Genomic DNA, 25,166 nt, shown 5'->3' with positions numbered 1-25,166 from the left:
AGTTTCAGCTCAGACGGGGGAGAAAACTGAAAGTCTGTTCACTAATTCATCTGCTCCTGCTGTTTGTGTTTCTCGAAGGGAATGGACTGAACAAAGAAGAACTTACTTACTGTTCAGTTTCATCTCTTTAATGGCTCAATATCTCATCAACGAACACAAACAAAGAGGACAGATGTGTGCAGAGTTTTTTCTAAGTCTGTCCCTGTCAGCCATCTACAGTCATAACAGTCTATCTAACTACTTTGACTGACATTTTGTTCACATTGTAGTAACTTGATTCCCATGAATTAAACATTTTACACACAAATAAAAAGAACCAAATTGATTCAATGTATCCCCCAGTTCGAATGTCATTAAAACTACAGACTCTTCCTGTTAAAGGTCCAGCTTGTAGGATTTAGTGGCATCTAGTGGTGAGGTTGGAGATCGCAACCAGCTGACTACCCCTCTGCTCACACCTCCCTTTCCAAGCGCGTCGGAGAACTACGGTGGCCGTCACGTTACGTAAAAACGTGAATGTCTCTCTCTAGAGCCAGTGTTTGGTTTGTCCATTCGGGGCTACTGTAGAAACATGGCGGACTCCATGAAGAGGCCCATTCTCAGCTAACGAAAACACAACAATTCTTAGTTTCTTGTGATTATACACTAATGAAAACATAGTTATATGAATATTATGTTCTATTTCTGCTAATAGATCCCCCTAAATCCTACACACTGCACCTTTAATTGCATTTTTTTTCAGTTTGAGCAGCTGACCTTTGACGTCATTGAGACTGGCTTCTGACACTCCATCACTGAGATCGATGAGCGTCCCCTCGGACTTGCAGCGTGGGAGAGAGGTGTTGTTGGTGGTGGTGGCTCTGATTCGATGGGCGGCCATGGTCGGACCCGTCACTGTGCACCAGCCGGTGTGTTCGGGCTACTCTAATGTATTAATTAATGTTGCTTGTGGCCAAGTCGGATGTCAACAGCCTCCCATGATCTCTGAAAGACACAGAACAGATTGGATTATATAACATGTTTAATAAAACAAATTAGTGTTTCTTTGCTTGTTGTTTATTACTTCAGACGACAGCGTTCTGCGTGAAACATCCAGAACTCTCCGTCCTCTCCTCTTTTGAAATCTGTCTTGTTGATGATGATCATGCTCGTCACGCTGTAACTGAGATATTCAACCCACTTTTAATGTTGTTTTGGGGTTTTCTGCTTATGAGCTTTCAGCGCGCTACAAATCAACATAAACTAAGCAATAAACGCCACTATAAAGTGGATGTGCATAAATATGAGAAGTTCTTCGATATAACTTTGATCCTCCAGCCTCCTCTGAGGAGTTTGAATCTCCTTGTACAGATTCAGACCAACAGGCGAGTTAAAAAGAATCAATAGAAACAGAATAACAAATTCATTCGGCTGACTGACTCTATAAATGTCTGATTAATGTTCAAATATCAGATTATTTATTCATAGCAATTTAGCCCTTACATGATTTGTATGATCTTTAACACACTGATAAGTGAAAATAAATATTTCAAAATCTTCATTTAATATTTGGGGCTGCCTCCTCTTAGTCGATTAGCCGACTAATCGGTTGTTTTGGTCTCGGTCGACTAAGATTTCTTTCGTCAATTAGTTGTTTTGTTATGCTTTATTCATGCTGAATGACTTATTTCAAAGAAACTTAGGATTTAAAGTGGTGCTTCTGTGTGATACTTTGTGGAGAAAGTCAATTTCACAGATCTGTCAATTAAATGAACGAATCGATTAGTCGACTAAGAATTTCTTTGGTCGAGGACAGCCCTAATTAATGTCATTATTCAATCTGAAAGTAGTTATCCAACATAATAGGAAAAACAGACTGCCAGATATGAAAATGCATCTGCATGTCTTGGTGAAATATGTGGTTCTAGAGGCTTGGTTACATAGGGACTCCTCCCAGGGCTAGTTGATGCTGTTTACTCCCTCCTGGCATTTTGTCAACAGGATTGTTCACCATTTGTCACAAACGGAACAATAAGTTCACACAGTTTATTCAAAAGACACATTTTGTACCAGTGACTCCTTGTCTCTTAACTGTCTGCAAAGCATTCCTCTGTTGTTGAGCAGTTTATACTTAGACAGAAGAGATTAAGGAGGCTTTCACGTCAGGGAACAGGGCCCGGATCCGAGTACGTTTGACATCAAAGTCCAGTTTGATTTATTAGTGCGAGCGCTCCGTACCGTACTCGGGCACGGTTCGTCGGACCGTACTGGAGTCCACTTGGAAAGGTGGTTTGGAGCCGCTCAGCTGCTCAGCGAGCAGAAAGAGAGAGAGAGCAGGGGCTAAATAGAGTGTAGAGCCGGCATATTTTCACATCAAACTCTGTGAAATAAGAGTTCATTTCGACCAAACCAGAGTTTTTGGAATTGGATTTTTGTTTCTGTTGAGTTTGAATGAAGTGTTTTACGATGCTCCGCCACTAGAACAGCTGATCTCAACATAAAGAAATACACATGGATGATGACGCAAGTGTACTCGGATACCAAACAACTTTAGGGGGAGTGGACAGAGGGGGGCAATAAATCGTACCGTGGACCGAATATGAAAACGCCCTACATGAAAGTCAATGCTGCAACTCAACAGTGTAAATTCACAAAGTAAAACTCGATGCAAAACAAATCTCACATATTTGCTTTGTCTCTGTTTTAAACGCTGGTGTGAAAATGTTTGGTGCTCGACATACAATTGTAATAAAATGGGCAATGTCCTGCAGTAACCCTGCTCTTCTCTTAGGCTTTCCTGTCACCCTAGAATCATTCTGGTTGCTGTTTTCAGTTCACTGCAGATATGTAGCATATTCTGGAGATTGTAGAGAAAATTAAACCCTGAAGGGGATGAAGAGGGAGAAGATAAACACTGACTTCATACCTCAGCCAGTCGTGTTGTGTCATTCCTAACAGTTACACTGTGTCTGCTCTTCCAGTCCCTCCCAGTTTAGCTTGAACTGCTACTGTTACATGGCATTATACTAACATATTCAAACCACTGTTAACTATGTAAACACAATAACGGAAATAAAAAAATAAAGGGCTGAAAAAGTGCAAACAGCAGATGTGGGTCAGTGGAACACGGCGGTTTGAGAGACATCAAGCTTTTAACTTCAATCCATAATTCATAAGAGTGTCAGCTCGGGGACGACATGCTACAGAGAGAGGAAGACGCTGAAGATAGTTTACTACTGACACACTTCTACAGCACGAGACTATAAGCTGGAACCGTTCTGCCAATAAAGGCAACAACTACTCCACCCAATTAAGACCATTTTATATTTTTATATTACCCAATATCTTGGTGTTAATATTTTATATATACCAATGTTACATATTTCATAGGGCTTTCAATTGATTCAAATATTTAATCGCGATTAGTCGCAAATGAAACACATTTTTTTATCTGCTCAAAATGTACCTTAAAGGGAGATTTGTCAAGTATTTAATACTCTTATCAACATGGGAGTGGGCAGATATGCTGCTTTATGCAAATATATGTATGTATATATTTATTATTGGAAATCAATTAACAACACATAACAATGACAAATATTGTCCAGAAACCCTCACAGGTACTGCATTTAGCATAAAAAAACATAAAGATCCTATTTTCATGCACATATCTTGAGGTCAAAGGTCAGGGGAACTCTTTGAAAATAGCCACACCAGTTTTTCCTCGCCAAAATCTAGAGTAAGTTTTGAGTGTTATTTAGCCTCCTTCCTGACAAGCTAGTACAGTCTGACATTGTTGGTCGCATTATCGCATTAACTTTGACAACCCTAATATTTCATTTCAAAATGTTATTAGAGGATAACAAGCACTCTCACTGGGTCAAAATATCTGCTGTGATAAAGACCTGTTCGCCTCACACTCGTAGGCAAACAGGCCTTTATCACAGCAGACATTTCGACTCATCATATTAGGAAGAGCACAGGTGTTAACAGTGTTGATCTCATTAACAATGGCTCTGTTCTATTCAAATATAAAACACCAGGACCTGAAGCAGCTGAAGGGAATCCAATCACCATTAATTCTATTATTTACACCTGTGTTTTTCCTACTGTGACGTGTTAAAATGTCTCATATGAAAGAGTCCTATTGTATTCTGATGATGTGATCTTATCATGTTATCTTTTCACAAAGTTCAATTGTCTGAATGTATAAATCTAAGCACAATGTGATAAATATGCTCCTCTAGGGATGTTAATGTTGGTCTGTTGGTTCACCTCTTTGGGCCAGGCTGAAACATCTCAACAACTATTGGATGGATTGCCGTGAAATCTGTCTCTCTTGAGGAGAACACAGTTACAATGAGAGATTCAGAGTCACCAGTTCAGGACGAATATTCCCTTCTTCCCTTCTTTATTCCCATTTCAGTTAGTTTAGTAGTGAGGTGATCTTGAGACAGGTTTTTAGAAGATTATATCCATGCTGTTATCCTGTTATCTCTGTGTACAATGACGCAGCTAAAAGACAACGATTCAACAGACAAGATGAGGTTTGACTCAACTGGTGATCTGAATCAATGATGCTTCGGGGGCAGCTGGGCGATAAATCAATTCTTAAAATGAAACTTGTGAGCTTGTGTTTACAACATGGGAAATCGTGTACACGATATGCTTGGCGTTCAAGTGGTTAAGTCATGAGAACACCGCTGCTAAGCAACGGTAATATTAACGTTACTGTCGGCGTCTAGAAGCCACAGAGGCTAACAATTTAGCAAGCTAACAAGCGGGTAACAGGTATAATGAGAGGAGAAAGACGAGGCCGTTAGGAATATCAACATTTTCCTCAAACATATCATAAAATTACGAAGAAAAACAATATACGGCTAAAATTACAATATATTAACTTATTATGCACCGAAAAAATAACTTCCATAACTTACACCATTTCTGTCAACATGAAAAAACACGTCACAAGTGATCCCAATTTCCATGAACTCGGAAATTTCAGAAACTTTCCACTTCCGAGGTCGTGAATACAACATGAGGGGGCGTTCATATGGACCCCATTTGAAGGCACGACACGATCCCTTTAGTTGTTCCAAAGTGCAGAACAAAAACATTTGGTGCTGCGGATTTTAACTTTTATGCTCTGAGCCGTTGGAGTGACTCAACGTTGACAGCTTTATTCATAAATTTAAAACCTACCACTTTACCTTGGCTTTCCTTAAATGTTTTATGACTCTTATTTCATTTTTTATTGTTTTTTGTTTTTATTGTTTTTCATCAGTTGTACCGTTTTTAATGTCATTCTTATTCACAACTGAATCTCCTGCATTTTGACTTTTTCCTGTTCAGTAGTCACACAGTTATTTCTACTGTCCTAATAGATGTTCAGTCACCTGTAAAGCACTTTGAACAGCACTAGCCCGTATAAAAGGTACTAATGGTTTGATCCAGCAGTGTATTCAGCTATCTGCAGCTTTGATCCAAATATATCAGCATCACATTCAATCATCCACGTTAGTCAGACTCTGAGGGAAGTTCTGTCACTCTGGACGGTTAATTCCACACTAATGTTAGCGCGCTCTGCTTCCTCGACAGCATGACATCTGGATCTCATCTCTTTGAAGTGGGGGGGAGGTGTGTGAGAGGTAGGGAGTGAGGTCGGGTCAGATGTAAACTCTGGGTGGTCTGCAGCAGCAGCAGCTATATAAACCTCGCCCTGACCACACAGCACTGTTTAACTCCCACCACAGAACAATGGTGGGTGGGGACTGTTGGCATGTAAATCTGAGACGGCACAACAACAAAAAACTCTGTCATGCAAATCACCACATGTTGCCTGGTAATAAGGCGCTTGGAGAGGCCATAATGAGGCTCAGCCAGCTTCTCTGCTAACGGCGTGTCAAAACCTCTCCCCCTGGACCCCTCTAATAACATTTCTGCAGAGTTTCACCGCTCGGCCTTCCACACAGACTTTCATTATGTGGGGTATTAACAGCTAACACTGTTTCATGTGTCTCGTCAGGGGGATTGAGTCGAGATGGAAAGTCCTTGGCTCTAATGCCGGTACTTTCCTCAGAACCTCGACGACACAGAAACAAGATCTAATTGTTTATATTCTATTGTTGGTGTTTGAGTCTTTGAGGATGTGCGGGTGGAACCTCATTGGGAGGCACTAAAAAGTCAGAAGCAATCAGTATTTTATCTGTTATATAAGATTTTATGTGTAGACCTGGAGCCTGATCATGGAGACGGTTCAACTGGATGAGTCTCTGAGGACACTAGCTTCACTAAACCAATGCATACATTTTTCTTTTTTGCAGATAGATGAAATTGGCATTTCCAAAGATATTATATATGTCAGGTTGAATTTTGGGGAAATTTGTCTAAAAGGATGCACAATACATCTAGAATATTTCTATGTGATGGAATGGTGCAGCCGTAAAAAACTTCTTAGGTTTCAATTAGAGCTGTCAAACTAACACGATAATAAAGCGATAATAACGCAATAACGCAAATTTGTTTTAATGCCACTAATTTCTTTAACGCATTAACGCAACTTGCTGATTTTTAGGTTGCGCGGGCTCAGTTTTAAAGCTAGAGTGAAGAGACTGGCATCATATGAAACTAGAAAACCTAAGAAATGGGTTGCCAACCATGGAGGCTAAATAACGCCACAAACTTACGCTAAATTTCGGCATTGAAAAACTGGCATGGTCATTTTCAAAGGGGTCCCTTGACCTCTGACCTCCAGATATGTGAATGTAAATGGGTTCTATGGGTACCCACGAGTCTCCCCTTTACAGACATGCCCACTTTATGATAATCACATGCATTTTGGGGGCAAGTCATAGTCAAGTCAGCACACTGACACACTGACAGCTGTTGTTGCCTTTTGGGCTGCAGTTTGCCATGTTATGATTTGATTTCATGCTAAATGCAGTACCTGTGAGGGTTTCTGGACAATATCTGTCATTGTTTTGTGTTGTTAATTTATTTCCAATAATAAATATATGCATGCATTTGCACAAAGAAGCATATTTGTCCACTCCCATGTTGATAAGAGCATTAAATACTTGACAAATCTCCCAAAGATGAGAAAAATGTGTCATTATTTTGCAATTAATCGCGATAAAATGTTTTAACCGATTGACAGCCCTACTTTCAATTTTTTATGCGATGTAAACAACATATGGCTTCAACTACACTAAGAAAATCCGTCCAGGTTTCAGTACAGGCAGATATTTTTTATCAACTCTTCATATTTCCATGACCATATCTGTTATTTATGGTCCAAAGAATGACTAGTTTAACCCTAGCTCTTTAACTACTGTTTGCAATTTGACTTTAAACCCACCAAATGCATCTTTACGGTTGGATAAAGAAGCAGTAAAAGGCTAAATTATTTACATAGAACATTTAACAGGCTCCAGATCGTCCAGTAAACTGTGGTGCAGTGGTCTGCTCTGCAGGCTGCGAGAGGATAATTTGGTCATATATCTTTTGTTTGTTGCCCTTCTCTGCAGAGAAGTTTAACCGTACAGATCCACTGTCAGTCCCGTTGAAGCTCTGACGCCTCAGGCTGCCTGCTGGTCTGTCCTTCAAACTGTCTGCAGCAGGAGGAGGAAGAGGAGGAGGAGGGAGGCTCTGCTGTGTTCGCTGCTGCTGCAGACCGATAGGACTCTCCCAAACGCAAACCAAAGCTATGAATATAAAATTATTATCACGTCTGCCCTTCCCCGACCTCTGCTCTCATTTCCTGTCTGGGCAGCGAGGTGGTCACTGCCGGGCAGCGGGGAGCGGCGGCGCGTTGACCCTGCTGAGGCACAGATTTCAACACTTGAATTCACTGCAGCGGCCGTGAGAGAGCAGCCCCGTCTCAGCCTCTCCTTCACGGTCCCCACAGAGGAAGTGCTCTGTGAAGCTGTCCACCATCCCACTCCTTTTTATTCAGCAGTTCACTTCCTGTGGGCTGGATATAAACACATAGCGTCTTTGATCAGCTGATAGGGCTCAGCAGGTGCTCACCTTCTTCTGAGAAAACAGATCAGAGGTTTATAAATTATGGGTCCTCCCTATGGTCCCTGGCTATGAAATGTATCTTTAGTTTTTATGCTTTAAAGATGTCGGAAGAGCTGTTAACAGACCTGAAGATGATTAAAACCTATAAATACCAAACACAACAACTTGTTTTCACATGCACCAGCCTAAATGTTTTTAGTCCTGACAGTCAGAAAGAAGCACAACCGAGTAAATACTGAAGCTGTGTTCACACTACGAGGGACAAAGCAACAGGCTACAAGTCATTTTCAATGAAAGCCGGTGATGTGAAGCTACAAACTGACACCCGACACTTGTCACTGCGTGACGGGCGTAACGCGCTGCAAATCAAAGTTGAGCTGGTCTCAACAAGGCTTGCTGTGGTAGTCGGTGTTATACAGCGGTCAGGCGCACACAGTTTACATAACTTGCCCACCGCCCACACCGTCGTTTTGCTTTTATTTATAGAAATAAAGGGTTCAAAATAGTTAATTTTCGTGTATCAGCGCCTTGTTATCAATACATAGTCGGACGACGGACGCTACAAACTGAAAGTGAAAGTGTCTGCTCCGTAAAGCAGGAGTCAGATTTCACACACGGGACGAGAGAGAGTTGACAGACGAGACGATGTTGTAGGATTAAGTGTCAAAGCGAAAAGTAAAAGCGCTAATTTGTCAATATTTCAGAGTTAAACCTTATGCTATAAGGGAACCGTAACGTTAATAACGTAATCATTGTGGACGGAGGACGGAGTGGTCAAAGCCTATGTGCACGGCAGAGCAGCGATGGGTGGACACCTGCAACCAAAGAAACCAGACACTCCGCCATCCGACGTTAAGGATCAAAGCGCTCTACACATATTGACCTTCATCGTTTCTTGTAAAATGTCCGGTGTATCAGTAACACCTGTGTTGTCACAAGTTTATTATCCGGTGGGAAAATGTCCTCACCGTGACAACCTTAGTCACATCCAATGACACGTCAATCATGTGTTTTTTATTCACCCTGTTCCGTTCCATCTAAAATAATGCCAGTTCCCAGTGCTATTTAACGACATAACTACGTCAAAGAGCACTTCAGCAACACTTCAACGACAATGCAGCTGGACACGCTTGGCTGTTTTATTGCTTTTGTCCTCCATATAGCGCAAACGTAGCATAATAAGGAACCCCTGAACTCCTTCAAGAGCATGGACATGCTCCAGGACCAAAACAGAAACTGACATCCATCAGGTTCCTGTTTCGATGACGTCTGGATCACGGATTGTGACTTTAAATAGAAAGCTTACTCATCATGTTCCGTTCCTGCTGTTGCTTACATTAATCAGACGATATACTCAGGGTGTATCTGTATAGGAGAGACGACTGCAGAGGAAGAACATTAATGAGGCCCGAGCTATAAAACTGGCCACTGTACAAGGTCAAAGACACAACAACGTTCACTCCGCAGCAATAAAAGCATCGCGATGCCCAAACGACAGGCTCCATATCACCCCTCCGTACGGGCCGAGTCTCCGCTGTGAGTTTAAGGACGACTGCTCCTGAGCAGGAAGTGGCCGAGGAGGAAATGCCTTTGTGATGAGAGGCGGCCACATCTTTGCTCTCTCTCTCTCTCCCTGCCTGCTACATTTCCTTCAAAGCACCGCCTTCATTGTTCTCATCTGCTCACTCACAGTCCAGAAGGATGCTTAAGACTCAACGACAGAAGAGATATCAGATTTCATGTTGTATGGACACTGGTAGGACATCATCTCCACACAGGAAGTGATGAAACTTAAAGAATAAAATGAAAACTGCCTTCTAAGCATGACCTGATACTCCAGTCTGAATGCTGCTGAAGCCGTTCAGGTCAAACTGTAAGTGAGTTGTCATTTTAGTTCTGCATGCAGCTTGCAACACAGAGCACAGATTATTATTGTAAACAGACTATGTAACTTTTTAAAGAGGAAATAAATAAAAAGTGAAATTCATGAACAATAAGACCCACGCTTGCTCATTTCAATACAATGGTGCTGCTACAGCTCTTCTTGTTCTGGTATGACCTGTATCGTATGGTACAGTGGACTTGTGCACTGCAAACCATCTGCTCACTGTGACCTCCGTTCTCTATCACAGTGAATAGAAGAGCGTTCACACAGCAACTGCACAGAATAGTCTCACCTTCAGTAACGAAACAAGGCGGACCTTCCTACCGCTGCTCGTGTCACAAGGTGAATAAAAGGCTGTCGGGATGAAAAGCATGATAGAGTCTGAACAATAATGATACACCAGTTTAGTTTTGTGGTGAGGTTATCAACGGGTGACATTTGACAATGAACTATAAGTCAGAATCTACTATGATGGCGTAGATAAAGATGGCATATTTTATTTACCTAATTTGTGAGAGCAGAGAGATGTTGTCGCTCTCACAACCAGTATTACTGTAGCTGCTCTGTTTCAACAATGTTGGGAATCCAGTAACTTAAATCAAGTAAGGGGTCACTCACATGCTGCGTCTTTTGCGCCCTCAAATTTATTGTTGTCAATGTAGACACACGGTAGGCACACTCAAAAGCGGCCATCGCGGCGCACACACGTTCCGAAGCGCTTATTTTTCAGAGCGCAAAGACTGCCCTCTGAGATAAAAGTAGTTCAACTTCTGGAACGCAGCAACATGCACTACATCTCATGTGACGAGGAACAACCAATCACAGTCAGCAGATATCTTTTCTTTCTTCCCTAAAATATCAGATTACGGTAAATTTATGAAGGAGAAGTTAATCATTTTAGTGCAGGGCCACGTAGAGCTTTACGATTTGTCCCACGGACTATTTTACCTGCTTCACCTTTTCCGTCCGAGGACGTCACAACATCGTAATAGATAACGAGCAGTAAAGCTACTGTGAAGGATTTACGGTGCCGGAAATCCATTTATCTTTGTTTTGAATGAGTTTAGTCAGTGAGGCTTACCGCTAAATTATCGCAACTTCATCATCATCGCCATCCCAAGCACCTTGGATAAAAGGATGAAAGAGACACGGCTGACGTTATCCACGCGTTAGAGCTATAAAAAAAAAAATGTCTGCTAGGCGATAGGGTAATTTATGCAGTGTAAAATGCCATAGGCTTAAGCTAATAGTGACTAGCGCCCCCATGCACTGCGACGGGACTCAGGTGGTTGAGTATAAAATGTAAAAAAAACAAGGCTACACGCTAAGTATTCTAGTGAGAGACACTGAGTAAACAACAGAACTGTTTGTTTCCAAGAAAACTCCACAGGGCATCTTTAACCAGCTCTTTACATAATACTCTGAGAACAACAACACAAACCACAGCAGCAGAATATTTCTATAGACACACCTAATATCATACAACTAGTGTCGATCAGGACAGCAGAGGGAGGCACGACTTAGCTGAACCACGGGTTACAAAACTGTTACTTTCTAAAAATGCATGTAATTAACTTTTAATAATTAAACATAGCAGATAAAAAAAAAAGGCTTAAGGTGAGCTGCTGCAACATTCAGAGATTAATATCTGTTTGTTTTCTGTTAATCTGTTTAAGATTTACAAATGAAAACAAGCAAACTCTCATTATCTCATTGTTTTCTAACCACATACGGACCGAACAGAAGTTCACTGCCTCTCATTTGGAAACATGCAGAGTCGTCTGGTTCCGTCCCCAGCGAGGGAGGATTTATCAGCTGACGTGTGTTGGCTCGCAGACCTTGAATTAGCTTGTGAATTCATCAGATAATGAGAGAAGCCCAGATGCCGTGTTCTCAGGCAAGCCGCTCAGTGAGAGTCTCATACTGAGTCAACACTGCTGAGGCCGCCTTAAGTGTTGGGAAACAAAGCTCCAGTATCTCCTGTCCTGGAGCCAGGCGGAGCCACGCTGCAGAGTACACATGTGTGCTCACTGCTGAAATTTCCCACTGAATCATCGAAGAAACAAAAAGTCACTGCTACAGCTTGTGTACTAGAACTAGAACTTGTGCTACTACAGAACCAATAGTAAAACAAGACTCAGTCAAAAGCGAGTATATGTCTGTGAATTTGTGGCTAAATTGTTCCACAAATAGTCAGTTGTCATGTCTATAATGTTAAAGCCAGCGCTACATGTCCACCATGTCCGGCGAGGACACTAAGGGGACGTGCTGCTCCACTCGCCTAGTTTGACAGCATGGTTCAAGTTTCGTGAGCCGGACGCGTCACGCTGGACGAGCTATTTTGCATAAAGTTGAGATTTTTCAACTTTATGCAAATACAGACTTCCTCCAACTCGCCACAACACTCCCACCACGCACTGGGCGGCTGCTTCTCCTCTGCTTCCCATAGGAAATGAATGGAAAGCGTTGAGACGCCCTCCGTCACTGGATCTGGTGAAAATTTGCCGATAGAGGAGCGCACTGGCGCAGGTGAGTGAAACCACCGACACACACCCCTGAAAACGTAAAGAAAGAACTGTTCCCCGCATTTTCGTTTTGAAAGAGCAAAGGCCAGTGAAGAAACTCAAACACACTGTTGAGCAACACGACTTCATCTCCACCATGGAGCCTAGAGAGAGGACTCAGCAATGGGTGCTACTATAGAACCAATTTTATAACAAACGACGGGATGGATGTTTACTGACATTTAAAACAAGCTGTCGGCTTCTCAAAGAGTCTAAAAAGAGAGAGCTTAAGTAAAGGAGCGAGAGCGGCAATCAAGACAACAAAGCGAGGGAACGACGACAACAAATCAAAAATGTGCTATTTCTTCTCACTGCAGTTACTTTCTAAAGAATAAATACATCACCTCAAGGTGCTCTGGAAGTTTCAGTCTACTTTTAAGCTATTTAAACTATTCATTCAGACATCAGTTACATGCAACAGTAAATACAACAGGATGACTGCATTATTGTTGTTTACTCAACTGCGACTCAAATGCCGTCATCTTTAATCCATCACCCGTCTACAGGTCGTGAGATGTGGTGGAAATGGAAACAGCCATAAGAAATGGGACTTTCAGCCCCTCAGTTTCTGTAGCTCAGTAGTTCCTGGAAATTTCTGTAATATGAATAAAAAAACAAACCCTGCTAACCCTGTAGTGATCCGCCAGCTTCAGAGAGTGGACGAATCATATCCCAGCTGAGCTCGTCTTTAGAAACCACATTCATTATTCCACACTTTGTCAGGAGGCTGCAGCCAGAACTCCTGATGGCCTGAGGTCCATACAGCCGGAGGACCAACTGTCTGATCTGAGATAAACCCACTAAGAATTTCAAATGCCTTTTGTTTTTTATTTGTAAGACTCACTGTTTGTTGACTACGCACGCTCTCCTCAGAGTCCTCTGCTGCTGACCAGGGGCAATAAACTGCATGTTTGGGCTGCAAACACCTCTGGCTCTGTCAGTCAGAGTGAACATTTGCTTAAATACATATTTACACATTTTTATACTAGATATTCTGCAGTTTTGTCTTCTTCTTCTGCAACCAGAAATGTATTGTATATGTGATTCTGTCAGAGCTGCAGCGGCTGCAGCCATCATTCATTCCTTTACTCGACAATATAAACATACCAAGGTGGAATGGCTGCAGGGATAAAGTGGGGAGGAATGTGAGGAATGCCGAGCTCCAAATGAAATCATGCATTATTCAAGTGAAGGACGAGCAGAAAAGGAAAAACGTGTCATTCTTTTGACGACAAAGAGGAGGTTAGAGATCATGTTAAACTGTCATTGTGAGCTTTTTATTTGGAAATTCATTGGGCTGCTCTGGTTGTTGCCAGTCTTGTCACGAACCTGACAACAATGGCATTACACTAACACTCCTGTCCCCCTGCCCCATCACCCATCCACACACACACACACACACACACTCCCTTTGCTTTCTTCAACAAGACTATAGTCTACACTCAGCAGTCATGCTAGCAGACACACCAGACAACAGAACTAATGGATGAGTGATACTCTGCTGTTCTTTAACAGGAAAGTGACATTAGTCCTGAAGGAGGCACCAGTCAGAGTAGCCTGGTCCCAGACCTCTGAATCACCACCCACAGCTCCGATTTGTTCAGTGATTAAAATACGACAATGAAAAAATAGTGCTGTTTGTGCCGTTAAGAGAAGCGATTTATAGGTGCAACTCCAAGGTAAGACACACTTACATACACACACCAGTGGGCAACATCTGTTTCTGAAAAGTGAAGCCAACGTGGAAGTGCCTTAAACTTGCATTCTTTCTAATAGCCAGCAGGGGGCGACTCCTCTGGTTGCAAAAAGAAGTCTGATTGTATAGAAGTCTGTGAGAAAATGAGCCTACTTCTCACTTGATTTATTACCTCAGTAAACATTGTAAACATGAGTTTATGGTCTGAATTGCTAGTTACCTCCTAGTTTGTTGGTTTGTCCGTCTAGAGGATAACTCCAAAAGTCCGCGATGGATTTGAAAGAAATTTTTTGGAGGGTTGGGGTGTGGCACAGTGAACAATCCACTAGATTTTGGTGGCGAGTCCACTTCTAGTTTCAAGTCTTCTTCAATACAGCGCAATGTTCATTTAGTAAATTATGGTCAAATTTAGAGTCAAACAGACCATAAAGCAAGGGATGCTTTAGGGCGGGGCTACCTTGTGATTGACAGGTCGCTACCACGGCGTTGTCCGATCTGGGAGTTGTCCGTGTTTTCGTCTTACAACTTTAACCCTTTCACAGTTTGTTTTCAGTTCATGAAAGTTAATCATAATCTTTTTTGGTCGCCTGAAAACGTCTAATTCAGCGTTCGGTTGTACTTAGCTCCACCCTCTTGTGTCACTTCTCGGACTCGAGGCTTCAAAACGTCAGCTCACAAACCAATGGGTGATGTCACGGTGACTACGTCGACTTCTTATATACAGTCTATCCATTCAAATTTCCATCTGCAATAAAGTTGTTCATAAAACTACAACTGCAGTTTTGACCCGTTAAGACTGCTTCTCCTTCTCCATGCACCTTGCAAATATGTGAAGTTGTGCCAGAAACCTCAAACTACTACTCTGGACCAAACCAACAGACTGACTGGCATACAGCTCAGCTAGCAGAGAAACATTCACATTGTCATCAGTGCTCCTCGTCACGGAGCAATCAGTTCAAAAACAGATGCAAAACAAAAGTGATAAGGCAGCAGTGAACTCATTCTGAGCTCTAGCTCATGCCGAGCGTGAAGGAAGGGGGCGGTGAGGAAAGACCGAGCACCAGGATGACTCACGCCTGGTATAAATGGCTGGCTTCAGTCCCTGACAAGTAAAGCTGACAAGGGTGGCCCTGGGCTGAGGTCGGGACGAGGGGGGTGGTGGTGGGGGGGGTACCAGCTGCCCGTCTGATGCCAACTACAGCCGTGCCCTCCGTGTCGTAACTTGTGCCGTAATCAGCTGGAACTGAGCTTCAGCGACACCAGAAGACGCACGTTCACCCCTAGAGGGGAGGAGGCGCTTATCTGGAATCACATGCATTCATTGAAACAATGGAGTCTATTCAGGACAAGCTGTAACCCAACATCGGGTCCTCAACGATTCAGGGGATGAAGTAGGTTTTGCTCAGAAAAACGTCTAGAAACTATTTTCCACAAACAGATTAATGAGCTGAAGTCAAACTTCTCAAAGACCTGCAGTTACAGTTACAACATTATCATCATTACTGTGAATCAAATCTACATTGCAATCAACCATGATGGTATTGAGGGAGTGTTTATAGAGTGGTTATTAGACATGTCTGAAAGAAGGGAGTGCAACCTGGACTGAGAAAGAGAGCAATCTGCTAAAGGGAAAACTAGATATGATCTCCGAGTGTGAAGCAACAGATATTGCAAGTAATGATGGACAAGATAAGATCTATACAAAACTCTTTAATCAAGAAAGTTGCTGTTGAAGGTGCTGTTGCTAAGGATGTTTGGGCACTGGAAAACTTAAATTCTGAAATTTCTTAGAGCCTTTAAGGCAGAACCTTTTTTATTTGAAGGGATTTATTGTCAGCAAATCCCATGAAAACACCCAAAACCAACAGTGAATACATCTACTAACAAGTATTTTGTGTGTATCAAAGCCGGATATATCTTCTTCCTCTGTGTCACAGAGCTCCACTGTTGTATAAAAAATATTAAAAACAACATCAATGAGTCACACTGTTGCACTGGATGACATTACCATGAACACATTTTTGACTCAATACTACATACACCGTCCTGCTGCACTAATACTCACTAGAGCACCAAATACGGATTAATACGCTGCTGAAAATAGTCCCCAACAAATGCACTATTTCCTCCTTGGTTTTCTTTAATAAACACTACAGTGACCAGCTGTTTTGGGAAAATTACTGAGCCTTATTAACAATGAAACTAGATATTTGTGTTTTTAAAGATCTTCAGTAGGACCCAATGGGCTGTCACAATATCAGATTTTCACTACACGATTATCGTGGCCAAAATAACTATTGATAACGATATTATTGCTATATCTATAGAAAATGTAATAATATCAGTCAAATTAATCTTTAACGTTATTTATTGTGCGCTTTGTCTCTTTTTTGGTAAATGAATCAGACTCAAAATGCGAGGGAGGTGGAGAGAGAGCCTGTCACCATCATACATGTATTATTAACATGATATCAGTATTTCATTTTTAAATATCAAGGGTATCGCCAATACCGGTATATCATGACACCCTAGTAGGAACCAATGGGCTTGGAGCTGACAGCGACAGACAGGAAGTCAGAAAGTATTGAGAGACGGTGTTGTGTTGTTGGTGTTACACCTCTTCCTAACATGCAGTGACTGAGCGAACTCTGCTGAATTGAGCGCAAAAAACTATCCAGATATACTACGAGCGATGTCACTATCTATTACGCAGAGAGAGAGATATTGATTGACTGTCAGCGTCGATTTTGATCGGTGAAAATAGGTTGGAGGTGCCCAAAATTTTGCATAAAATAGAGCTAGGGCGACATCTTAATTGGGAAAAACTGAAACAATTTTGATGTTCGCTCGCTCGTTCGTATCGCGCCCAATTAGGAAGAGATGTTAGGTCTTTTCATGGGATTTTTGGATAGCAAGAAAAATATAGAATAACACACCCTTATCCTTTCAGTTGAACCTGTTTCTTAAAGGAATAGTTATTTGCTTTCTTGCCTGGAGTCAGATGAGAAGATTAATACTGCTCTCATATCTGTTCTTTAAATATGAAGCTGGAGCCTTCAGAGGAAGACTGTGAGATGTGACTGAAAGCTCTGGGGGAAAAAGACAGAAAAGCCAGTCTGTGGATACTGTAGGACTCGTCTAATGTATACCACAGTTAGAACATAATAGGAGGCAGCAGCATTTAATCAATCTAGGCCATCACAAAGCCTATTTAGTCTGTGGTGCCATTAATTATTTCAAGCTACATGATTAAATGTATATATGAAACCCCGCATATGTAATCATTGCTCGTGTAATTGTTTTTTAATTAAAATATAAATGAATCATTAGATATAACAAGCATGAAAACGCCTACATTAAGGTTTTTCTCTTATTTTATATCCACCATTCCTCCTCTCGGCGTTCCTCAGCACTCAGTGTTTGTGTTCAGTCGTACTTTGGCTTCTTGTATGTGGACATGTAGACTAGAATGAGTCACGGTCAAACTGTCTAGTGCAGCGCTCTGGAAACATATTTCACTGACTGCTGCTGCTGGAGCAGCGTGAGACACTGAGACATGTATCATTCAAAATGAAGATTACATCAAGAGTCAATAACAGTCTGTGGTTATGAGTAAAATCAAATCTACGAGGAACTGACTACTGTTGTTTATCATGCTGGGAAATCACCCAGTTTATCTGCCGTGTTGTTTGTGCCGCAGCAGAAGGTTTCACATCCTCTTTACATATCCAACTAACTTGGATACACTTATATTAGACTAATATTAGTTTGGACTACTACAAATCACAAACACTTTTACTTTTACTTTTTTTGTATTTTTGGAAATCTGCATTCCTCCAGACGACCATCGGTTTCCATTTAATTCAGTATAATATAAAAATATGAATGACAGATATCACAGACACTGTTAAAGTTATATAACATCGTTATGTGTCATAGCACAAAGCAAACTTTTCTAAACAAACTTCAAAGAATATTACTTTATTTTACAAACTATGTGCATGTTGGTGCATGTCAGTCAAATGCTGCGTCTCAATTTGCGTACTTCCGTAGTTACACTACGCTATTTTGAGTGCATAAGTGCGTTCACACTGAGTAGTACGGCAAAATGCAGTGGACTCTAAGTACCCGGATGTTTGTTCTCAAAACGGTCAAAACATTGAGTGTAGAACGCTGGACACTTTTCACCCTCAACGGTCGCCATCTTTGCTACGTAGCGGAAGAGAAGGGGCCACCATCCTATTTCAAACTTGTGAAAATGCCGGTCGAGGAAGCTGCAGCGCTTGCAATTGAAATGGCAAACCCTGTCGAAATTCACGAACAATGCAAGTAGTGTGCACAGTGTACTACATGGAAGTGTGCAAACGGAAGTATCCGATTTGAAACACAGCACCGGTGTGTGTGTGCCCCACTGGCTAACAGCTGTCGCTCCGCACTGTGCTCATCCAGTGGTTGCCGCTGATAACGCTGTCCCGACAAACAGCGTCGTCGCGTAAGCGTAGCGCCCACCCTCCGGTCCTCCCGCCCAGGTAAACACTGTTCGTGCTGTTAGCACCGTTAGCTGCCTGTTCAGTCGCCATAATGAGAGCTGTTTGGAGGAAATCCCTCCTTTAACTTGTAGTTCTGTACATCATTCCAAAGAACAAATTAAGTGGCTAAATGAAAAGTCAGGAGGATCACCAATGTTATTACAGTTCATCCTGAGGAGAGGAACCAAATTTCATGACAATCGATCTAATATTTATTTCAGTCCGGACCAAAGTGGTGGACCGAATAAGACTACCAGCATCCAGCACGGCTACAAATATGAATTCAGTATTTGGTCAAAGGGCAGAAAGACTCAAACAAAGCAGGAACTCTCAGCAATGGAAATGATGGTCAAAACTATGACATGAGTCAAGATTATTAAAAAAAATAACCCTCACAGTTTTCCTTTAAAAGGAGCCTGAAGATAGGAGCAGACCCAGCATGTTGCTGTGAGATATTGACTAAACCACTTAACGCGGTATGTGTGGAGAGCAGCAGGTCGGCTTAGAGAATAAAAAGAACAAATCAAGACTCGACCTCAGCATGTTAACAGCTTTTCTGCCCACTACTGCGGAGAAACGCACGGCAGGAAGAAGAATTAGAAAAGATGAGAAACAAATATTCTCATTTTCAACTTCACAATTATGACAACATAAATCCAAATTATGATTTAAGATGATGCTTCATGGTACCAGTTTACCAGGAATAGTTTGACAAGTTGGAAGAGACACTTATTCGCTTTCTTGCAAAGATCAATATCACTCTCATATCTGTCCGTTCGATATGAAGCTGCAGCCAGCAGCTGGTTAGCTTAGCTTAGCATAAAGACTGGAAACAGGGGGAAACAGCTAGCCTGGCTCTGTCCAAAGGTAACAAAAACCCGCCTCCGAGCATCTCTAAATGTTGCATCTCATTAGTTTAATGCGTACAAAAACAATTAGCCATTTTACAGGAGGTTATGTGTGGGAGTGGGACTATTTCTTGGCCGAGGAGCAGCAACAACTGGAGTCTTGTTGTCATAGTGAGGTTGCCAGGCAACCAGAGACTCCAGAAAGTCACTGCTCTCGGCAAAGAAGTAGTCCCCAAAATACTTCAATTACACCTAACCATGGGTTAAAACGATTATAAACACACTAAGTCATTATTATTAGTCATTAAGTGGAGCCTGACGGATATATCAGCAGTCCGTTATTATGTTTTCTTTTCTTAATTTTTAATAATTTTCTTACTATAAATGAATCAAAACTGTATGTATATTTAAATTTTTTCTATTTAATCTATTTTAAACATTTTTATTTTCATCTTCATTGAATTTTTTATATTATTCTGATGCATCTCTTTGCCTCATGTAAAGTACCTTGAGTTAGCTATTTAAGGTACAACACAAATAAACATGCCTCACCTTAAATTAAATATTTTCTTCAATACTTCTCATATTATTGTTGTGTTTTTTTTATAGTTTTGCAATGCAATGTTATTTTTCATCTTTGACGGTTAAATTTAGCCTATTGCTTTACTGTAATAAAATATAAAACCTCAGTAGATGTTGTTGTCACAGCTCTTTAATAACCCAAGCTGAGGGACACTTGACAAAAATATATATTTTTTTATTCTTTTGTTGACATATTAGAACCTAAAATCAACTTTTTATCATTTTAATTTATTATCCATTAATCTACAGATTATTTCTGTGATTAAATTAATCCATAAAATATCAGAAAACTGTGAAAAATGCCCAGAAAAGTTTCCCAGAGTCCAGGGTGATGTCTTCAAATGTCCAAAAACTCAAATATATTTCATATAATATCATACAAATCTAATAAAAGCAGCACATATTCACATTTGAGGAGCTGAAACCAGATATTTTCTGTAATTTTGCATTCAAAAAACTATCAAAAATGTTGCCAATTAATTTCTGTTAATTAACTATCATCTCAGCTCTAATTTCCATCCCTCCTCCTCCTCTTCTTCTTCTATGTATTTATTTTTGACTGCTGCCTCCCATGCACAGTTGAGACTGACATGGGTCTTCATGGGCAGTCTGAAAACCTCTGTGATCCGGGTTTCATGCAAAAACATGAAGCCAGTAAGATGATAAAGATGATGAAGTCAAAAAAATCCTCAGTTTTAGTGGTTTTAGCTGGTTAATGCCACCATGGCAACCAGTGTCACCCACAGTGCACCGTGTGCAGCATGTCTGCAGCATTAACCAGCTTATAACGCAGCTATACAGCTGATTATCTCACATCTATTACAGCTGTGCAATTTAGCCTTTAGTTTTTTACCTTTAAACTTGAAACAATGTATTTAAAAAAACACTTTTGATGACATTAATGTAACAAACAGTCGCTACTGTAGTTTTAACATCCAGTTACAAAGAGAGGCTTAAAAAACGGTCCAAGAAACGACGAGAGGGGAAAAAAAGAAGACATGGAGATTAATAAAAGTCTGGAAACATTCAGCACTTTAGAAGACAGTCGGAAAATCCAAAAGCTGAGCAGTTTATAGTCGATTAATTGTTGTTTTCTCACCTAAATATCCACATAAATCTGCTCCACTTTAGCTTTAGTGAAAAGTTGCAGCTCGTTCTTGATGAAATCCTCCAGCTGGAGAAGCTCAAACATGTTTATTCTCACACCGAGAACTCTCAGAAACATACACAGAAGAAGAATAAAGACGAGGAGATAATGTGAGCTTACCTGGCAGAGGAGAAGTCTGGTTTTAGTCCCATGAAAAACAAAAAGCGAGGCTCAGTTTTCCTCGTCGAGCTCTCCCGGTGGTGGTGGTGAAGGTGGCGGAGCTGGATGTGTGTGAGAGCGGATCCACCAAGGTCTCTCTCTCCTCCTCTCCTGGAGGAAAGCAGCAGAGCTCCGGCTGATGTCACCGGGACAGGGAGGGGCCTCAGCGAGGACACATCTCCATGAGGACATGATGTCACTGGTTCAAACTGCTCAGATGTATAGTTTATAAACAGTAGCATTTGTTTTATTATAAGGGAGTGGTGTTAAAGGATTTGTGGAGAAAAAGACCCTCAAACAAGGAAACAGCTCCCCCCAAAAAACTACAACAAGAAGCCTGCACAATAATAATACTTTGTGTTTAAACTTAAAGGTCCCATATCGTGCTAATTTTCAGGTTCCTACTTGTATTTTGTGTTTCTACTAGAACATGTTTACATGCTGTAATGTTAAAAAAAAAACTTTATTTTCCTCATACTGTCTGCCTGAATATACCTGTATTCACCCTCTGTCTGAAACGCTCAGTTTTAGTGCATTTCAACGGAATTGCGTTGCTAGGCAACAGTTTGGGTCCATGTTCACTTCCTGTCAGCTGATGTTATTCGTATACACTGAAACAGGAGATAAACTGGGACACTTTTAGTATGTTTACGTTTAAAACCGTGTAATGGTCTAAATATTGTATATTTGTGACATCACAAATGGACAGAAATCCTAACGGCTTGTTTCAAACGCACAATTTCGAAATACGGGCTGTGTGTATTTCTCCGTATATTGAGCGTTTTGATAGTTTAACAGTATTTATATCGCACTTAAACCTGCTTTATAATATAACAGACATGAAAATCTCACTTTTTACAATATGGGACCTTTAAATGTTTTTCATGCTCTGCTTGGAGTATGAACTCATGATTTTGTATGTCTTATTATTTTTTTTGTGTTTGTCACATCTGTATCTTCTAATTATTTTGTTGTTGTTTTATTTAATGTTTTGTCTAAATTGTGCTTATATTATTACTAGAGTGAAGATACTGGTATCATAATGAATCCATTGGTACCACTCATGTCGCACTAGCTTCTCACAAAGGAATATTAAATAACGCTTCAAACTTACACTGAAGTTTTGGCGAGGAAAAACTTGCATGGCCATTTTCAAAGGGGTCCCTTGACCTCTGACCTCAAGATATGTGAATGAAAATGGGTTCTATGGGTACCCAGGAGTCTCCCCTTTACAGACATGCCCTCTTTATGATAGAAAATGTTTTTGTTTGTGAATTGGGTAACATTGGGATACCTGCAGTTATATATGTAGGTAAGCAGGTATAGGACCAGCATGCAGCTTGGTGCGCCTACGTTTTTTTACCAGAGCAAGAGAGGCAGCGATGGCCATGACTTCTTTGTTCTTTCATTTGCTTGTTTGTTTGTGGAGACATAAATCATAAGAAACACAAAATGAATAATGCATGAATACTGGATTCTCTCACCTTTGTATACCACATACCCATGTGGCCCCTTTGATTTTTCTAACAAAGGACTAATACACATTGGACTAAACTAGCTAACTGTATATAAAGTAGTTAAAAGTAGCTCCACCTGGAGCAGCTACAACAGTAAAATGCTGCTCTAACATCGATGCATCATTATTAGTATTAGTATTAACTATCTAATATATAATAATAAATCAGCCACATGGCCAAGTTTGCTGCAGAAGGAGTAATTTTACTTTTGATACTTTCAATACATTTATTGATAATACTTCTGTACTTTTTCTTAAATGGGATTTTGAATGTAGGACTTAAACTTGTAATGGAGTATTTTTACATTAATGTATAGGTACTTTTACTTAAGTAAAGGATCTGAATACTTCCACCACTTGCTGCACAGTTTATGTAGGCCTATATAACAATATATAATCACTAATATGATTATAACAATTATAATATCAGAGGCCATCAGTGGTAGAAAGTAATAGTACTCAAGTCCACTTAAGTATAACTTTGAGGCTTTACTTGAGGGCTTTCATTTTATGTTAATATTTTTCTCCTTTAAATTTAGAGGGGACAGTTGTACTTTTTACTTCACTACATATTTACGTAATTATCATTTTGCAGATTATGATTTTACATAAAATATAATAAAACTGACATGCTGATATACAAATTCATAAGCTAGAAACTACATACATAGATCACAAACAACAGGTTTTCACCAGAGAATATATTTGTCTAATAAAAAAAACACAGCAGCTCTTTCATGTTTTATGCAAAACCACCACCTGTGTAGCCCCATTATCCCGGAGGAGTGACGGGTCATGGAAATGTCACCGTCTATGATTGTTATTAGGAACACAATGAGCAACAGTAGACCTCTCATGTTCACCAATAAACTGAAAATATTGTAAAAATTGAATTTCACAGAAGTCGGGCATTAAAAAATAAGCTGATATGAGTAGAGACGTGAGAACGACTGAGAGTAAAGTGTCTGACAGAATAATTTATGAGCCGCAGTGGAAAGTTCAGAAACAGAAGATCACACTTTGATTGAATCTCCACAGAGACGAAACATCAGAAATAAGATTTCTTCATCCCTCCGTGATGGTAGAGATATTTCTAATAGTCTCTTATAGCCTGTTGAAATAGAATTTTTTTCTCTTTTGCTGAATTATTTTTAAACTGTCTATCACTGAGATGTAGCACGTCACATGTGTTTACACTGTTTGTCATCACAAGCAAATAATTATTAATAAATAGTCACTGCTGTTTGTCCACAGATATAATTTACTTTGAGCTCCACCGAGGAGGTTATGTTTTCGGTTTGGTTTGTCAGCAGCATTACGGAAAAACTACTGGCTTGATTTTCATGAAACTTCGTGGCAATGTGTAGCATGGGCCAAGGAAGAACGTATTCAATTTTGGAAGCAAATCCAAATCACAGGGCGGATACACACATTATTTTTCACCTATGGAAACGGCCTTGGTGAGGTGAAGGTTCGCGCTCTCTGAGTGCCCTTCTAGTTACTGTTGTGGCAACACGTTCCCATCCCAGCTCGTCATATACTGACGCTTTGTCAGACCCCTTGGCATCACTCTTTTCTCTCACAGTAAACACGTGCTTAATGTTGTGATGTAAACAAAAACACGTGCTTAGCTTCAGGCAATAAAACCACTTAGTTCGGTTTAGGAAAAAAACGACATGGTTGGGCTTAAAACTACTACGTTTGTACAGTGAAAATGACACTGAACGTTGTGAACACGGAACAGGAACGAACAACTGATTGTAACGTAACGCACGGGACACGAACAGCGGTCTCCTGGATGAAAGCCCTGTGTTTGTTGGACCCATCAACTTCCCCTTTTCGCTCTTTAAACTACGCACTTTTCCTGAGCGTTTAATATTGACGCAGATGGGTTTCCATTGTCGTTAATGGAAAGCCTGCTGCGTCTCTGATAGATGCCGATTTTGGGATTATTTGTGGTGTCAGCTCATTCACAACAACTCAAAAAAACACTTTTTTATATAAATTAGTTTATTGCAGGAGCGCAGGAGTAAACATACATTTAAACTTGTTTTACATATGTTGTTCACACTTATATCATTACGTAAAATTGATAGTAAATTAGAAAAAATGGAGAAATAAAGAAAATAATAACTGGACTAAAAGCACGGAAAAGATTAAAGGACAAAACAAAAACTCCACTTTATGGTGTCCAAGGACAGATCTCCAGTCACAATGAGCAGAGTTGAATTTTGAATGC

At 40.6% G+C, this 25,166-nt stretch overlaps 1 protein-coding gene across 1 annotated transcript in view; it reads right to left on the bottom strand.

Moving 5' to 3' along the window:
• Positions 1-21,533, bottom strand: part of LOC141781837 (SH3 domain-binding protein 4) — a 41,759-nt gene extending 20,226 nt beyond the window's left edge. The window contains exons 1-2 of the mRNA XM_074657715.1: positions 21,373-21,533; positions 757-984 (exon numbers count right to left, since the gene is read on the bottom strand). Coding sequence (XP_074513816.1) covers positions 757-880 — 124 coding nt within the window. The 5' untranslated portion in view covers positions 881-984; positions 21,373-21,533. The remainder of the gene's footprint in view (positions 1-756; positions 985-21,372) is intronic.
• Positions 21,534-25,166: the final 3,633 nt, after the last annotated feature.

This window comes from Sebastes fasciatus, chromosome 14 (assembly GCF_043250625.1).
Source record: "Sebastes fasciatus isolate fSebFas1 chromosome 14, fSebFas1.pri, whole genome shotgun sequence".
In the NCBI taxonomy this organism is placed as follows: Eukaryota; Metazoa; Chordata; class Actinopteri; order Perciformes; family Sebastidae; genus Sebastes; species Sebastes fasciatus.
The sequence above is the reverse complement of the archived record's forward strand: the minus strand, read 5'-3'. Positions and strand labels throughout refer to the sequence as shown.